The sequence below is a fragment of the Mytilus edulis genome, chromosome 8 (assembly GCF_963676685.1).
Source record: "Mytilus edulis chromosome 8, xbMytEdul2.2, whole genome shotgun sequence".
Classification (NCBI taxonomy): Eukaryota; Metazoa; Mollusca; class Bivalvia; order Mytilida; family Mytilidae; genus Mytilus; species Mytilus edulis.
The window spans coordinates 82,983,152-83,002,206 of NC_092351.1; the positions used below are offsets into that span (position 1 = coordinate 82,983,152).

The window sequence follows — 19,055 nt, forward strand, 5'->3', positions numbered from 1 at the left end:
AGGTAGGAAGGAAGATTTTCTTCCTGGATAGGGTTCATCATTCATTAATGGCTGTATGCCCATTTCATGTACTGTGGATTCATTATTATACATTGGATACCAATTTTCATGGGTATTGTGGGTACAGATGAACCATGAATTAAAATATTCCACCAATAACAAATTTTCAATACTATAGGCTTTGTATGCAGAGATTTGGAAAACCAAGTATCCATGAAATGCAAATTTTCAGCACTCCACGGAAATTAATACCCATGAAAATAAATGAATGCACAGTATGTAAAAGAAATCCAAGAAGGTATATTGGTTTTGGGCAGGTTTAGTGGACTAGCCCTTACCTGATCAACTATGTTAATGTCTACCTGTCTCAAATAATAATACAGGAATTAAATTTTGAATGGGCACAAACTGTCAAATCAATCACCGATCCTTTGGAATTCTTCTGATATTGATGTAAAAAGTCAATGTTAGAAAATGTTTGAACCAAACCAAGGGCACATAACTCTTACTTTACAGATAAAGTAATATATACTTTTTTACATTTTATTTTTGAGGGGATCAAAAGTTATTAAAATTTTACAAGATATGGCATTTTAAGTTGTTGCTACAGGACAATTTATATTTTCAGTAAGGTTAGAGTATTGATCGTGTTTGAAAACCCCACTATACCTTATAGATGAAGAACAGCAATAACAATGTTATTCATTTGCTTTTGTTTTTTTCATGTGTGTGTGTGTGTAATGATTTTGTGTCAGAAATTGATTACCCTGTTATATCAATATGAAAATAGTGCTGCCTTTCACTTTTCTTGCAGATATTTTCAAATGCTTGATTAAAGTCTTATGTATTTCTACTTTTACATGTACAAGATGCATCTTAAAAATATTCACAGATAAACATATCATGTAGACAACAACTTTCTCCCAGCTTTTTGTAATATTTCCCAGAATATAGCAAAAGTCTCACCATTTTGGATCATGTAGATAATAGTAAAGACTGCCTCTTGCCATAAACTCTAGTACCAGAAGTGGGAATTTGTCTGTAGTACATACACCTATCAGTTGTACTACACGAGGATGATGCAGCTCCTTCAGAAGACTAACCTACAAAATATAAAAAGTTTGAATCTATTTTATTAACAGCACCTCCATCAGTAGTGACTAAAAAATAACCTGCTGCATGAGCGTCATTAGCATGAATACTGTAAATTCAGAAATTATTGCGTGCATTTATTATTGCAATTTTGTCATTTTAAATTTAAATGTGAATTTTATTTTTACGATTTTTTCTCAAATCTGGTTTAATTCATATACAAATGTGAGTTTATATTATTGCTTTTACAACTCTGTCGAATTTTTCGCAATAATAAAAACCTCGCAATAATTTCTGAATTTATAGTACTTTAGCTGCTCAACCAAGTTTTACCCGTTTGTTGTAAAAACTAATGGCGGCAGTGCAATCTGGACCGCATTTTTGCACAATTCCCACTTCATGAGCCTCTGGCCTTTGTTAGTCTTGTATGATTTTTAATTTTAGTTTCTTGTGTATATTTCCGGTTTAGTATAACGTCCATTAACACTTTTCTTTTACAGGAATTTTAACATACCTCTGCAGCAAAATAGTTTTTATCATGTGAGGTCAAAGGAATTTTAAGTTGTTTTATGGCTACTTCTGCTCCTAGACACACACCATGGTACACTCTGGAGAAAGTTCCTTCTCCAACCAAATCTGAAGGAAAAGTAGAATAAATCATTTTGATAAATTGTGCTTCATCTGATGCAGCACTGCTTTCATGGTAAAAATAAGATATGGTATGATTGACAAAAGATCAACTATTGACCATTAATACCAGACCTTTCCTAGTGTCTAAAAAATCTTAACTTTGCAATAATTAAAATAAACAATGGTAATTTTTTTTAAATTAAAAAAAAAAACATTTAGGAAAAATAAAAATGAATTGGTCTAAAGGTGATTCTAATAACAATAAATGAGCAACTCTTTTTTCTTTTCTTAATTTTAATAGAGGTTATTAGTAAAATAAACTTTGAACACAAAATCCCTACATACAAGTTAACTGACAAAACTTAATGTGTATGACTGTTCTTCATCTCAAAGGCTTAGTGAGTCTTTTAACATGTAGCAAAGGATCACACCTTACTTAAAGACATTGCTTAATCTAGTTTTAAGCAGAATGTTGTGCTATATTATGGTCCCATATTTGTGAACTGTGGACTCATTATTTGTGGGGTACCAATTTTAATTAAATACATGGTCAAACAGAAACCACAAACTTAAATGTACAACATGGTAAATAGCCTTTTAAACAAACTTTAGCGAAACCACAAATTAAGATTAACGCACAAAAATACCTTGTCCCCAAATCAACAAAAGTGAGGAAAAAATCAGAAAATAAATGAAATAAAAAGCACAGTTAAGAGGTGATATCAACTTATATACTTAATATAAATGGAAAACTACTGTCATAATTTGACCAATACCAACATTGTGAAATACAGAAACAAAACTAACTATGAGACACAGCTTTGATAAGGTTAAATCATAACTCGTTCAATAGTTGCTAGAAGTCAAAGATTAATACCATTTTCCTGTGCTAAAACTTTAATATTTTAGACAGGTGTTTCTCTATATTTTGTATTACAGGAGTCATGCTTTAGTGATTCCTATATAATCAACCAAATGTTTCCCACAAAAGGCCCTCCCCCCTGCTTTTGGATCTGCCTATGATAATTTTCTTACCTGTTGAATCAAACATGATGTCATCACTGTTAATCTCTAAAGACTTCAAAGGATCATTGACCTTTAAAAGTTCTGGTGACCTACAAAAAAAATCAAATAGATACTGTAGATAGTCTGTGAAATAAGATAGCTTGTTGGTGTTTGGATCCACAACCTTTAAGCAGGGTTCAAACTCAGTGAAATAAGAATAGCAAAAGGTTAACTTATCACAAATTTTAGGAAAAAAATGATACATATTTCTCTATCATTTTCTGAAAATTATTGAGATGGATATTCTTTAAATGATTGACTTATGATATTTGTGAGCAGTCTCACCAAATATGACAAACTATGGAAGTCTAGAAATTCAATAACTTTGAAGAAAAACAGCAGACCAAAAAATGACATGAAAGGGGACATAATCCATGCAGATCAATTGTTTAAGTTTGTGTTTATTATGTTTATCATTTACACTCTCCTTCTGCAGGCAATAGAGAATATATATATATATATATATATATACAACTCGTCCAAACATCAGCCCAAAAATGTTAGATCTGTAAATTTGCTTTCGCATATATACAGATTTGCTTAAATTGTGTTCAATACATGAATAACTGGTATAAAAGAAGCTTCATTTTTATGTAATTTAATTTTGGATGTAACACGTCTTCTGATTGGCTGACGTCCTTTTGTATATCAGCACATAGACATAATTTTGTCATGTGACCGTGACTTCATCAACATTTTTCTTGGTTTACTCCGTTTAAAAATGGAATTTAGAATTAAATTATAAGAAATTACTGTATTATTTTTTCTGTCTATTCGAAATAACATTAAAAATGTGGTGCACACTTTGAAATAACCCGCTATGTCGGTTATTTAGTGTGCACCACATTTTTTGATTTTATTTTGAATAGACAGAAAAAATAAAACAGTCATTTCTTATAATATTATAAATGTATCAAACATTCTTGTCCAAGGTTAGGGGGAAGGTTTGGCACTAGCAAACATGTTTAACTGCACTAAATTCTATATGTACCTGTCCTAAAACAGAAACCTGTAATTCAGTGTTTATTGTTTGTGTTGACGTATTCTGTACTGGTTCATTTTCTGTTTTATACATAATCAGGCTGTTTTTTAATTTGAATTGTTTTACATTTGTCATTTTGGGGCCCTCACTATGTCTTTCATCACAGGACAGAAAAAAAAATTACATAATAAATTTCTAATAAAAAAGTTTACAAGCAGACAAATACTGTACTTGCACTTTTTTCGCAGGTACTTATTTTCCTGACTTGTGTTTTTCAAACACGTTCGCGGGTATTTAATTTCGCGATTTTAAACTTATTTCCTTTCAGGTGAAAGGTTTGATTTAGATTCAAGTGTATTTTTTTTTTATAATAAATCAACCGCAAAATTTGTGAAAATAAACACACCGCGAAAAAAAGTACAATTACAGTATAGTACCTCATTGGTCTAATATCTTTCTCTTTCTCTTTTTCTATCTCACTGATAATGTCCTTCCCTCTAACTGACATGGACACAGGATGTTTGGGCTCCGTCCCTCTATGTTTCTGTTTTATTTTTGGAGGTTTTGTATCCTTTATCTGTTGTTCGATTTCTTCCAGTCTTTGTTGGAGTCCTTTAACTAAATCCATGGTAACCATTTCACCTGACAATGCCTTGTTTTGTAATTCTTCAATCTGAAAAAGCAGAAATATACTTTGTTAGTCTTGTACTCTTGTATGATTTTAAATTTTAGTTTCTTGTGTATAATTCGAGTTCAGTATGACATCCAATATCACTGAACTAGTAACATATTTGTTTAGGGGCCAGCTGAAGGACTCCTCAGGTTGCGGGAGTTTCTCTCGCTGCATTGAAGACCCATTGGTGGCCTTCAGCAGTTGTCTGTTTTATGGTTGCGTTGTTGTCTCTTTGACTCATTCCCCATTTCCATTCTCAATTTTAATAAATTCATAAACGAATGAATAATAAATTAGAATAGTAATGTATTTTTATATTCATTGACTAGTACATGTTCTAACTATTGTTCTGATACCTAATTTGCAGTAAATCAAGATTTTTTTGCAGTTAATATCCAGATTATTATTATTTTTAGCTTGTATTAACATATAGATAACTATAATACTGAATTGTTTCAAAACCAACTGGATATTTCTTAATAACATATGCCCTGCTTTTTTCAAATCTTTGTAGAATTATTAATGAGCTATATACCTGTGACTCTATTGTCTTTGTAAAAGTATTAATGAGCTATCTACCTGTGACTCTATTGTCTTTGTAGAAGTATTAATGAGCTATATACCTGTGACTCTATTGTCTTTACTTCATTTTCTCTTGCAGACTGATACCTCTTGCCTTGACCAGTGGGTAAAAAGTCACCTGAAAATAACAAATATAGTCTGCTTTTATCTAAATGTACAAGCTAATTAGGCTAATTTGGTTGAAATTCATTAGAAATTAACATATAAGTGGGTCTGATTGTGGTCTAAGCGATGCAGGATTGCCCATTTTTTGTAAGCGTGACATGTGAAAGTCAAATTATTGTGCTGTGAAAACGGGAAATGAAGTCTTGCGGGACACAGGAAGTTACAAAAAAATGAGAAGTGCTTGCGTACATAGTGTAAGCAGGGTACAGGAATCTAACAAAACAGTAAGTAGGATCCAGGATCGGAACCCCCAATGAGACCCCCATATAAGGGGAGCTAACTGTGTATTTTGTTATCATTCTAACCCCAAATTATCTTGAGAAATTTCCAATTACCAGACACACAGATATTAACAACCCATAAGGATTTTAATCATGAATTAATGAATCATTTCACCTCATTTTCATGACATGTAATTTAAATCCATCCCTTAATTTTCTTTATGTTTCAGAAAGTAACTTACCAGGGAAATCTGCACCAATATAGATTGGTTTGTTTATACTTTGTCTGACATGTCTTGATGACCTGGGTCTGGGTCTCTCAACAGGTCTCTCTTCCCTCTTTGAGGTTTCTACATAATCTAAAAAAACAAGGTAATTGAGTATTCTACAAGATAGTGTGAATTCATAAATTTATTTTTCGTTACTTCAAAATTTTGTGGATTCAGGAAAACTTGTTTGTTTGTGGATATTTCGTGGTCAAAGTCTACATTCAACCGCAACATTCTATATGGGCTTGTCCCATAGTCAGGAGTCTGTAATTGAGTGTTTGTTGTTGGTTCATGTCTGTCATATATGTTTTTATCATTAATCATGTTAATTGTTTTGCTACAAATTAGGCTATATTTTTTCTCAATTGAATTGTCTCACATCATGTTAGGGCCTTTTATAGCTGACTATACTTAGTACGTATTTTTCATTGTTGAAGGCTGTATGGTTGCCTTTAATTGCTCACATCAAATTCATGACTAAATTTAGTCCTAACATTTTCTGGGATGAGCCCCAGTATGATAAATACCATTGTTCTTGTTGACAGGATCTAACACTGTGACAGATATCAGTTTACTGATGTCCTGGTCTAGTTCTGTTATCACCATCCTCTCCTGCTCATATTCTCTGTCTAACTTATCTACTCGGCCATCATCAATGTCATCCTCCTCAATTTCAGCCTGAAAATTATACCAAATCATTTCATTTTATTCCAGACAATTTAAACACTAGCATTATAAATTTATTCAGTTCTGTATACTGCATGTGTGCATTAATTATTGTGATTGTTAAAAAAAAATAGGGACAAAATTTCATCTTTCTAATCAATATCATCCTGAAAAGTATATCAAATCATTTCAATTTTCCAGACGTTTGTCAATATCAGAATTTATTGCATGCTGGGTAATAGTTTCAAAAGTGTAAACTAACACATTTTGATTGGTTAATTAGTAATAAACAATAGAAATTCACCCAATGACAATTAACACTTTCATTTTAGGTTAATACACACAAAAATAAACAATAATCCTGAAGACTCTGAACAGGCAAAATCAATCACCGGTAATTTAAAGTTATCATACTTAATAATGATCAGTAACTTCAGATATTTAAAAATACATACCTGTAATTTTTTGCATATATACCAGGTATGTGTAATCGTTTTTGCAATTGAAGAAGGTCACATTAGAAGTTTTAGCATACTTTTGACAATGGCTGGAAATTTTGTTTGTTCTGTTATTGAAATGCACACAAATATCAGGTTTGACCCACCCCCTTTTTTTGGGGACAATCAATGCAATTGAATGGGAGCATATAGTTGGAACCCCCCCCCCCCCCCCCTTTTACCTTGGGTTGGGAACTCCTTTTAAAATGGCTGGATCTGCCCCTGCAAATAACCAAAACATTAGTTAAATGTACCTGTTGTCTATTTTCATGCCTTGCTGCCATTTCATCTCTTTGTACTTTCTTTATTTTCTTTACTTTTGTGTGTTTTTCTTCCTTTTCTATAATCTGTTTCTGTTTTTCATTAAATTTTTTAGCTGCTGCTGCAACCCCTGTAAAGAATGTGGTAAAAGATGATTAAGAGTATATTTGATAAAACATCAGTGACAACATATGACCTGCAAAGAAAAGAAATTGACTGTATTCAAATATTTATCTATACATCTCTTAACTCATTTTGGGTTTAAAAAAGCTTGATGCAAAGTCTGCAATTGTGTTCAAAATGATTTGTTGTAATATTAGATTCCTACAAATCAGACCAAAATTTGTCCTTTAATTGAAATTATTTTGTATTCGAATGTTTCCAAATCAACAAAATTCTTGTACTATGTACACGCAAATGAATAATGAATATGTGCATTTCCATAAGGTCACTTTTTTTCCGATGCAGCTCATAAGAGAATTTCAAATTTCTTTTGATTGTGAACCTATAAAAGTTTTTCTAATGTCACTATTTTTATTGTGTACATTTGCTCTTCAATTTTAGGTTTTTATAAGAATAATTGCTTTTTATCCATCAATATTTGTACTCAAATTTTGAATACAGAAAACTTGTTTACCCGATTTTCATAATTGTTCAAACTTCAGTTACAAGGTTATTTTATTTTCTGCCCAATCCCATTGAAAGATGCATGCATCTTAATAAACACTTAATTCTTGTGTTTTTTTTTTATAATTTTTTTAATTCAATGAATAAAAACATTTGTACAAGGATCAGCATTTATCAGTTTACATGTACTTTCCCAAACCTAACTTCCTCCATCCTCCTTTAAGAGATATATGATTAGGGGATAAGTATGTTATGAATATAATATGTTCTATGCACTTTAATATTTTGCTGGTATCGTATGTTATTCAAGGCACTTCTCGAATTGTCAAGTGTACCTAGACCTTAAGTGTAAATTATCAATAGTCATTACATAATTATTATATTATATACATATATATCTATATATACATTGCATACACCTACAACTTGGCTACATTTTTACATACGAGTTTTTGACGAATTTTTTTTTCATATGCTGGTGAGATTTATACATTAAATAGGTCAATGTTACAAAGTTACATGTATGTGAATTTATTTATATAATCATGATAATGGTATGCATGCTATGAAAGGGTAGAATATATATTTTTAAATTATGGAATTCCTTCATGTGTTTTTTACCATCAGTGGATGCGGAATAGGTAGACATGTATTTAAATACTGTGGATTCATTCATTTTCTTGGGTAGCAATTTCAATATTAGATTTTCATGGATATTTGATGTCATGGATTTGCTATAGTCTGCATATAACATGTATAAATCAATAGACACATAAACTTACTTCTTTGAACATCTTAATTTATGGTCTACTATTTCTAAACAAAATCCACAAAATTAGGTACCTCAAGAATATAAATGAATCCACAATATAAATATATCATGTATGTCAGTGAATTATATAGATTACTGTGTTGGGACTTTTCATTCAGCATACCTGACTACTTGCTACTAACAAATAAACACATACAATGTATATATACTTCAGCTGTTTAGAATCATATAGCATTTGTCATTTCACTCAGCGATGTTATAAATTTCTGGATATTTTAAACAAAATCATGCTTAGAGTGCATTTATTTTATGTATTCTTGATATTTTACATGTGCTACTCTTCTGTTCTTGGTGTTGAACATTCTATTCCACACTCACCAGTAACAATCTAAATATTTTCAAATATCAAATATCAGATAAAAAAAATAATGTGATCTTTTATATTTTTACTACATGTATAAAACCCATCCCTCAGTAATTTTAAATAAAAACATCCAACAATATCTGAATTTACAGTAACCACTTCTTAAAATCTATTCATAGCTTTAGTTTCAATATATACAAATATTTCTTAGTTTCTTATTACCTTCCTTAGCCTTCTTCTCAGCCCCCTGTGCAGATTTGGCTCTTGGCCAGAGAACAGGGGTATTCTTAGATTTGCCACTCCCTTGTCTATTCAGTGTGCTCTTTTTTCCACCAACCTCACTCCCCTGCCTGGAGAATGGACCCTTCTGTCCTGTTGGAGTATTATCACATTTCTTTTTAGCTGGAACATCAGAATCGGCAGGTTTGTCTGCAGGTTTCGTCTTCCTTCTTGCTGGACTGCTAGCTGGTCTCCTAGCTGGAGAATTGGACCTTTTTCTGAGAGTTTTGACTTTTTCATCATTTTGGACTGGCTGATTGTCTTTATCAGCAATTTTTGGGGTCTCAGTATTTTGAACAGGAGAATTCACACTTTTTCGCACAACAGACATTGTATTGGATTCAATATTTTTGTCTTTCAGATTTGCTTTTTCTTTTTTCATTCTCTCTGCCATGCCATCATCAAGCGAAGCTCTCAACGCATCAGAAGAATACAAACTTTTCGACGCAGAGCTTGCAAAACTTCTAGATCTTCGTAAATTAGTCCTGGACTGATCCATATTACTTAAACGCTCTTCAAATGTCATACTCCTTTTGAAATCATGATCTGTATGCCCTAAAGTTTTAGATTGTCTATTCTCATTTTCTATATTTAAAACGTTTTTGAAATCCAGACTAGATGAAAGATTTTTTGTTGGTCTTACTTCCAATGAGTTTTTTGTTTGTTTTAATTCTTTTATACCTCTGAGAATTTTATTCAATGCACCAAATGCCGTGATTCCTATTTCATTAAGTTGTAATGCTGTTAGCTGAGAAACCTCGTCCATATCCATTTCATTTTCGGCAAACATTTTTAAATACTTTTCCTCTTCCATAAGTCCTAAGCTTTGAATCCAATCTTTCACATGAGGATCACATTTAGAAATTGTTTGCTCTCTATTGGAATTGTTTGATTCATTTTGACTAGGCACCCCATTATCTAATGAACCTGATTTTGGTACTAGGTCTGATCTTTGGTTGCTAGGTAACTGATCAGGCCTTTGGTTGCTAGGCATTGATAATATTTTAAAAACTTCATTATCTCTGCACCTTTCTAATGCTTGTGAAGGTTTAATATTAGTCTGTTTTAGTTTTGTACTCGGAGGCTTCCCTCTAAGTAGCCCATCATTTAGTAATTTCTCTGCATTTTGATTAGTAATATTTCTCATATTTTGTACATCATCAAATTTGTTATGCCTTGATTTGTCTACATTTTTTAAAGCTGACTGGAGTTTTACAGGAGTTTCATTTGAAATTTTTGAAGAATTTTTATTTGAATCAAAATTTGATTTTAAATCTGAATGTGTTTTAGGTGTACTATGCTTTCGATGAATAACACCTACACTAGCTTTTTCTAAAACTTTGTTCTTTAAAATTGAAACCTTTTCAGCCTCAATTTCAAAATTTGAATCTACTTTCAACCCATTGGTTGTTTTTGTCACATGGTCTTTCTGGTTTCCATGTTTACCTTTGTTGTCCATGCTTTCATCATTAGCACTATCCCCATTTTTGTTATGGATAGGAACTCCTGCAGATTTTGCAACCAGTTCATTCTGGTTTTCACTTAGCTTTGAATTGACTTTATCTTTTTCATTTTCTTTTTGATTAGCTTCATATTGTTTATTTCTCCTCTGTCGTCTTTTGTTTACTCGTGATTCTGGTACATTTTTCTCCGATTCTTCTAAATCATTTGCGGTCCTGTATGAATGTAATTTACCGGACCCCCCACGCTGCCAAATGGATCCTCCTATTTCTTTTCTAATAAAGAAAAAAGAAACGTAAAGCATAACATTAAAATAGAGAATCTTAACATCAAATATTTTTATAGAAATAAGAAGACATGGTATGAGTGGCAATAAGAGAGGGGGTAGGAGAGGTCCTGATCACGAAATCCCGAGGTTAAAAACACAAAATCCAGAGGTCCTAAATTTAAAAAAATTTCCTGTAATTCAGTGGTTGTCATTATAGCTGACTATGCGGTATGGGCTTTGCTCATTGTTGAAGGCCGTACAGTGATCTATAGTTGATAATGTCTGTGTCATTTTGGTCTTTTGTGGATAGTTGTCTCATTGGCAATCATACCACATCTTCTTTTTATTATTAAATCCCAACATCCCAAAATTCTAAAAAAGAATTCCTGGATCCTGAGAGGGTCAATCCCCAAACCCGAGCTAAAAACCACGACCCGGGAGCCCCGATTAAGGTCCTATCCCTCCTCATGAGACAACTCTCCATCCAAGTTACAATGTAAAAAAAAGTAAACAATTATAGGTCAAAGCACAACCTTCAACACAGAGCAATGGCTCACACCAACCAGCAAGTTGTGTCTGGTTAATTTTATGTCAACAACTTTACACTTAACACTATTATATTCATGTATATGTATTTAGTAAAGGTATTTTTAAATAGACATTGATACGTATCATGTAAGAAAAGAACTTGTAAGCAGAGAATCAGAATTCAGATTTTAATGTGTATTCCAGAACCGATTAATGACTTTATTGTTAAATAGGACACTTTTGAGTTATGTCATTCACCAGAAAAGTTCCTCAATTGTGTTTGCCTGTGTGATGTTATTTACCAGATAGAGAGGATAGCTTGTATCCCTGCTCTATCAATAGTGTGTGCCTGTGTGATGTCATTTACCAGATAGAGAGGATAGCTTGTATCCCTGCTCTATCAATTTTCACCAAGCTCTTTGTGATTGTCATTATGCAGGATAAACTATAAATAATATTTGTTCTGAATGTACTTAATCATAATTCCTGAATGCTAGCAGTATTGAATATCAATTATACGAATTTAATTTCCAAATAATTCCTGCAGTACAACGAATAGCGTTCTCATTCTTTCAACTAATCGTTCAACATCAACGAAGAAACTGACAAGACAACACCTCTAAACGTACTAATGATGTTCAGTAAAACAAAAGTTTTTGACAGAATTGCAGAAAACTTGAAAGTTGAAAGTCTATTGTGTCAGCTTTACTTATAAAAGTGCCAAAAATGAGGGGAAAAAATAATCTATTTAATGTTGAAATGCAATAATAATAAACAATTGATAAATAATGTCTTTCCAATAGAAAATCATGTACCGGTAAACACCAGAATACAAAACCTGTCATTACTTAATAATACTGCAAAGCACTAATACTTTTCTTGAAAGGTTTAACTTAATCTTACCTTAATAGACCTCTAACACTAGTGTCATTGTCATGTTTGTATCGTTGATGTAGGATGAGAGCATCCTCTAGGGCCTCTACTTCAGCATGCAACTTCTTACTTTCTTTTTTCAACTGGAATAACCTGAAGAAAATTACAAATGCATACAACTTTTTCTCAACTTATACAATCTAAAAACAAAAATAAAATTCTGAAATGTTGAATCCATTGAAGACCTAAAATAGTAATGGTACCGCTAAGTATATCCTCCACATGTAATTTTAAGTACTGTAAATTCAGAAATTATTGCGAGGTTTTTATTATTGCGAAAAATGCGACAGAGTTGAAAACGCAATAATTTGAACTCGCATTTTGAATGATTTTATATAAATTAAACAGGATTTTTCTCAAAATCGTAAAAATTATAATCGCATTTCAGTCTAAAATGACAAAATCGCATTAATAAATGCACGCAATAATTTCTGAATTTAAGGTATCAGAAAACAGGCAGTATGTGTCTGATGAGATGCTGACCAACTATGAAGTCATTCCTGTCATGCTTTTATGTAGATTCTGTGAAAAAAAGTGATGGAAATATTTGATGGACAAACCTTTAACCCTGCCACATTCTGTATGTGCCTGAGCCTTTTATTGCTGCATACATGTACATTGTAGTTTCTTTGTTTAAGTTTCTTATCTTTGCTTATATCCACTACATTTGAACTTTGTTGAATAATTGTCTTCTCATTGGCAATCATACATGTACCAAACTTCTTTATTTTTATATAAATAATCATCAGCAACTTAAAATATTCAAATTTTTGTTCAACCATCTGCCTTAAAACTTTCAATAAATGTATGTTTTTAAAATGAACAGAATGTAAACGATACAAACAGCAATACATAAAACTATAAAGGCCATAACACTTCAAAATGTTTCACTGAGGTTGAGTGGGGGTTCAAATTAAGTTCAGGAGACAAATTTTAACATGTTTAATAAACATTTCAAAAAGAGAATGTTTAGAAAATTTAACCCTGCTGCATTTTAGGACCTGTCCCAGGTCAGGAACCTCTGGCCTTTTATACTTGTGTATGGTTTTTTTTAGTTCTGACATTTATAGGTTTTAGACTTTGGTGTGACATCCATTTTCATTGAACTAGTACACATTTTCTGCTTTTTGATCAGGTTGTTGTCTCTTTGACACATTCCCCATTTCCATTCTCAACTTCATTCTTCAGAAAACTGAGATATAAAAATGAATAAGTTTAAGGTTTAATATCATTAAAGCAATAATAATTTACTAAGTTTTAAATGTACTTACTTTTTGTCATTTTTGTGTTTTATAGTTGCCATCCTATTTCAATTTTCTAATCTGTAAATAAAATGAAATGTTAAATAAGGAAAGATAGAGTAAACATATTCAAAATGTAGTGATGATTTTTTAAGCATATTCAAGGTGGCAGCTATTTACTTTGCCAAAGATTTATAATACATAAAGTTTAGTGCATATATGTAATGGTACTTGTGGTATATAATATATATATCCCAATGAAAAATAAAGAATGTGGCATTTTTCTCTTTTTGTTCCACATTTGTCACGGTAAGGTATTTGAGTGCTTACTATATAATACAGTATAGGTTTTGCTCATTGTTAAAGGTTGCACTGTCATCTATATATAGTAGCTTACTTACAATTTTTAAATAGTGACACACGTTGTTGTTTCATTGACAATCAGCTGTTGACAATCATACATATTACTATTGCTCCTTTTTTTCATGTTTATGCAGGGGTAAACATGAATAATTCAAATCTACAATCTATTTTTTTTTTCAAGGTGGGCTTCTTTTTTCTTTTGTAAATCAACAACAGAAAATACCATCATGTATAAATAAACTCATCAAAGATACCAGAATTTAATCTTTGTACGTCAGACTACAATCGTCTACAAAAAGATATATTTATGATGCGCTAAAAACAGGTAAAATAATGTATGACCATTGTTTGAGTGACTGTAAACAAATAAAAAAATAAAAATAAAAATACAAATAAAAGTGGGGTTTGAGCAGGATCAAAATTATGGATAATATTGTCAACATTCTATGTGTTCATGGTCCCAGGTTGATGAGAGATAAGTTGTCGGCGCCTGATTAAATTGGGGTTTGAGCAGGATTAAAATTATGGATAATATTGTCAACATTCTATGTATTCATGGTCCCAGGTTGATGAGAGAAAATGTTGTCAGCGCTTGATTCAGTGATGTTTCCTGTGTTTTTGTTTCCCTTCTCAGAATGTCATTGTGTAGAATGATCTATTGATTGGCGATTGATTTCCATAAGCCCAAAATGCTTCATCACAGCTTGTAAAATCTGTGGTGGTATTCAAATATATACATTGTGGCTTCACAATACGGACTAGATGGCTTAATACAAGGATTTGAGAAACAAGATGTTTCCACCATGGGACTGGTTCAGCCTTGATCATTTTGCAATGTACAACTTTGGCCATGTAACAAAAAATAGAGATTTCGTTACTGCCAAGTCTCACGCATTTCACATGAGACTCACACGTTTTCATGCTTATTTGGTGGCATTTGAATCCTTGAATCCGGGTCTGTTCGTGCCCAATCACGTTCGCCACCAATCACGTTTGCGCCCATTCACATTCGCGCCCTTTCACTTTCACACCCTACACATTCGCATCCAACACATTCGTGCCCAATTTTTATTGGTATTATTTATATAATTTGGAATCGAGTTTTGGTAAGTGTATTGCTATAAATTTTTTTTTTTCATTGTTTCTACATATAGTGAGATTCTGACAACGTTTTTTAATGTGTTGAATAAATCTTAAAGTTCATGTGGACCCTTTGGCTAAAATGGCTGTATTTTCACCTCAAAATTTACTCTGAGTACAGACAAATCTGTGCATCTGGAAAAGTTTGAAGGCATAGCATGCCCTAGATAAATGGAATTCAAATGCATTGTATGATTTTGAAAATTCATAACTTAGCTGGATTTTGCTGTGCATTTTATTTCGTCCCTGCAATGCTGCAGAAGATGATAGCAATATTAACACAGTTGAATTGTCCTTGATATGGTCCACTCAGGTAAAAATTGGGCGCGAACGTGTAGGGTGCGAAACAGACTTTGAGGGCGAACATGTAGGGTGCGAAAGTGTATTGGGCGATAACAGACCTGATACCTTTTCCTTTGATCTGTTGTTTTAATCTCTTTGATCTTTACAATTTTTGCCTAATCTCATGCATTTGCTTCATGAAAACCTGACAGCCCTGAAATTTTGTTATATATTTGCATTCACTAATGTACCCTTTATATCCTAATTTCATAACGTTTCATAAATATAACAGTTTAAAAACACTTGCATGCACATGCACTTGTTTCTATCCATTGGAAGACCAACTATCAACGTATATTTACGAGCTCGTTAATGTACGTTGATAATGGGTCTTCCAACAGTCCAATGGATAGAAACAAGTGCCTGTGATTGCATGTGTAAATCAAGAAATTGAATCAGCTGAGTCTGAGACTGCAAGATCATGCATGAAATTGTCCTCAGAAATAGGTCGTAATTTTGATATCTGAAAAAGCTCTTAAATGGATTTTTGGGAGGTGTAGTAGTGTGATATAGAATTCAATAAACAAAAGAACCTGTTATTTGCAGGCATCGTTGGTTTGTTAGTAGTTATAAAGAGACAATGACAAAGTTGTGTACATTCGAGACGACGAACTCTTCAATATTGAAAACCACAAAAATAGATCGTTAAAGCGACATCTCGCGACAAAAATTCAACAGCAAGTCCAACAACTCTATATTTCCCGCGTTTTCTACTAGATTAGAAGTACTTAGTCAGTGGAACATTACCAATAGATTTAAGAAGAGAAGAAAAGGCCATAGAGAGTTAGGAAAAATTCATTCATACAGTAATAATATCCCAATTAAAAGAAAATTTGAAATTTGGAAACAGGAGGAAAATCCAGAAACATTTATATCACCCGCATTACATGCATTAGGAAAAATGTATCAGCAAACAGAAGACATGAGAGATACAGAATTGGTTGATATAAACAAGATAGAACCACAGTATGAATACCAAGGTCTAGTATCAGTCATTAGAGCCCCTGACTACTGGCGTAACATAGGCAGCTCAAAATCCAGAACAACAGCCCAAATAGAGGAAGGGAAACAAATTATCTCTGAACAACTCAAATCTCAAACACCATTGAACACAGCAGTCGCTTTTACAGATGGGTCATGTTTGGGAAATCCAGGCCCATGCGGTGCAGGAGCTATAATCTACATCAATGATCAAGAAGAAAAATTAAAAAGACCTGTCTCTAACCATGAAAGTATTATATTTAATACTTCCATGCTCTAACAAAGGATCAATCTTGCTAGCTGAACTTATAGCAATAAAAATTGTACTGGATCACATAGAATCTTTTTCTAAAGCGCAAATTGATACTTTAACTATATTTTCGGACTGTTAAACCGCATTAGGTATCTTAACTCTTAATTGGAAAATTGACAGCTATCATCAAACCATTAACGAAATCAAAGGGAAAATGAAAAATTTAAACGAACATGGAATTTTAATCAACTTAAACTGGACACCAGGACATGCCAACATAAAAGGAAATGATGAGGCAGATTCCCTGGCAAAAGAAGCTGCTAAAGAAGCATAAACACTAGCAGTTGATGACATAGTATTTACAAAACAAGATGTTAAAAAAGCAGCTAGAAATTCAGTTACAAAAAAATGGCAACGCAGATGGGAAAACAGTGATGCTGGAAGTCATTATTTCAGATTTCATCCTGAAGTTAAAAATAAAGTAAAAAAATACTTCCCGTCAAAATAAAATGTACAACATAATCAACAGTTATTCTAAATTAAATGCATACCAATTTATAATAAACCAGCGCATCAATTCGGAAATCTGTGATCACTGCAAACAAAAAGAAAATGTACAACACTACCTTTTTGGATGTGATCTGTATTCAAATGCCAGAGACACATTATTTCATCAAATCTACTTTATAACAGGACAAATTCCAACAGAGTTAGACAATTTATTAACAATCAATTTGCCAGATGCAGAAAAAAGAGGAAACAAACCGTTTTAGTGGATAATTTGATACAAATTTCTTTTAATAATATTATTATTTTTTAATTTTTCATGTCATTTCAATTACCTAATTAACATTTTTTTTTCACTTCATACATTGATTCTTTAATATTTTTAAAGCGCCACCTACAATATAAAAGTACAAAGGAGTAACTACATTAGTGGTTAATAATTTTACAAGAGAGGATAATTTACAAGAGAGATTACTCTGTCATCACGACAAAGATTGAAGATTGAAGATTTCTGATTTTCTTGTTTTCTTCTATATTTTCTGTTACAACTTTTACACTCATTCAACGAAGAAAACCATCCTTCTATGTTCGTTATGTGCAATGAAGATGTGAAGTTTGAAAATTAAAAACCAAATATATCATTGCACTTTTGGGTAACAAAAATTGAAAACCATTAAAAAAAAATACTAAACGTTCTGTTTCTCTTGTAGAAAAAAATATGGAAGGTAGGTAAAGACAAATGTTTTTTTTTTTAATATTTATATCATACATAAAATATAAAGAAATATTTTCTGTATTTAAACGGTAACGCCGGGACAAAACCATAAAATCCAAACTGAAAAAATCTGGACCGGCTCAGTTAACAGCTCACAGACAAAAAAATTCGGACATTTAAAATCGATCAGATCAAAATTGTTAAGTTTTCTTTTTAGAGTATATGCAGTTGATGCTTTAATTGAGATTACAAAATACGATTGGGCGACAAATGTAGCCTTTTGAAAGATACATGCAGACTTTAGAAAAGTTGATTTTTATACGAAACCTGGCTAGAATTGGTATGAAGAACCATTATTAGGACTGTCGACATAATTTGTTAGTAACAAACAAATATAGGTTCCCGTCTCGGGGGGGGGGGGGGGGTACTTCAATACTTATTGATAGGGGTGCGGCTGGGGTTCTGTACCCTTACCTTTACATTTTTAATATGTTTTCTATTTTTTTTAAATGTATACCTTAATTTCATATATTACGTAGGTAAAAATGTAACTTTTTCCCTTATTGTTTGGGTTCCATGTAGAGTGTAATGGTCTGTAATGAAAGAGTGGAATATCAAAGTGTAAAAAGAGAAGAATTGGTTGCGATGATTAAAACAACCAGGAACACCTAGAAAAATGACAGCCTGACGAAGAAGTTATAGGAACGTAATTGACCTAATCATATATTCCTAATAGTTCGTTCCCGATCTATTAGATAAACAGATAGATACTTTATTCTAAACTAAATACAAGTTTACAGAGAAACATGTATATTTAAGAGCTTGAAAACTGAGGTGACCTATTCCAGCGACACGTCCCATCACCTTGTATATAGGAAGTGCCCCTCCCCCGAAAGTTCCCGTAGCTTTTCATACACAATTTGTACTTATCGCCCTTGCATATCAATCGTGCACTTATTTATAAACAATACTTGTCTCGTCACAGCGTAGACTTATTTTACTTCCTTTGGGGCTAACAAAAAATATGGAATGCTGGCATATGAAGAATATAAATAATTGCAAATAGAATAAAGAAATGAAAAGAAAAGAAAAATGACAAAGATTTAAATACAACAAGAGTTCACACGCTGAACGTCTCGCCTTCTTTACTAACCATTGATATTATTTTGATAGTCCTA

The 19,055-nt window shown here is 32.3% G+C and overlaps 1 protein-coding gene across 2 annotated transcripts in view; it reads right to left on the minus strand.

Moving 5' to 3' along the window:
- Positions 1-16,065, minus strand: part of LOC139486418 (uncharacterized) — a 28,925-nt gene extending 12,860 nt beyond the window's left edge. For both annotated transcript variants that reach the window (XM_071271290.1, XM_071271289.1), the window contains exons 1-12: positions 15,955-16,065; positions 13,607-13,657; positions 12,306-12,428; positions 9,089-10,881; positions 7,097-7,233; positions 6,207-6,357; positions 5,653-5,769; positions 5,066-5,142; positions 4,207-4,442; positions 2,758-2,837; positions 1,607-1,728; positions 967-1,103 (exon numbers count right to left, since the gene is read on the minus strand). In XM_071271290.1, coding sequence (XP_071127391.1) covers positions 967-1,103; positions 1,607-1,728; positions 2,758-2,837; positions 4,207-4,442; positions 5,066-5,142; positions 5,653-5,769; positions 6,207-6,357; positions 7,097-7,233; positions 9,089-10,881; positions 12,306-12,428; positions 13,607-13,638 — 3,005 coding nt within the window. In that variant the 5' untranslated portion in view covers positions 13,639-13,657; positions 15,955-16,065. The remainder of the gene's footprint in view (positions 1-966; positions 1,104-1,606; positions 1,729-2,757; positions 2,838-4,206; positions 4,443-5,065; positions 5,143-5,652; positions 5,770-6,206; positions 6,358-7,096; positions 7,234-9,088; positions 10,882-12,305; positions 12,429-13,606; positions 13,658-15,954) is intronic.
- Positions 16,066-19,055: the final 2,990 nt, after the last annotated feature.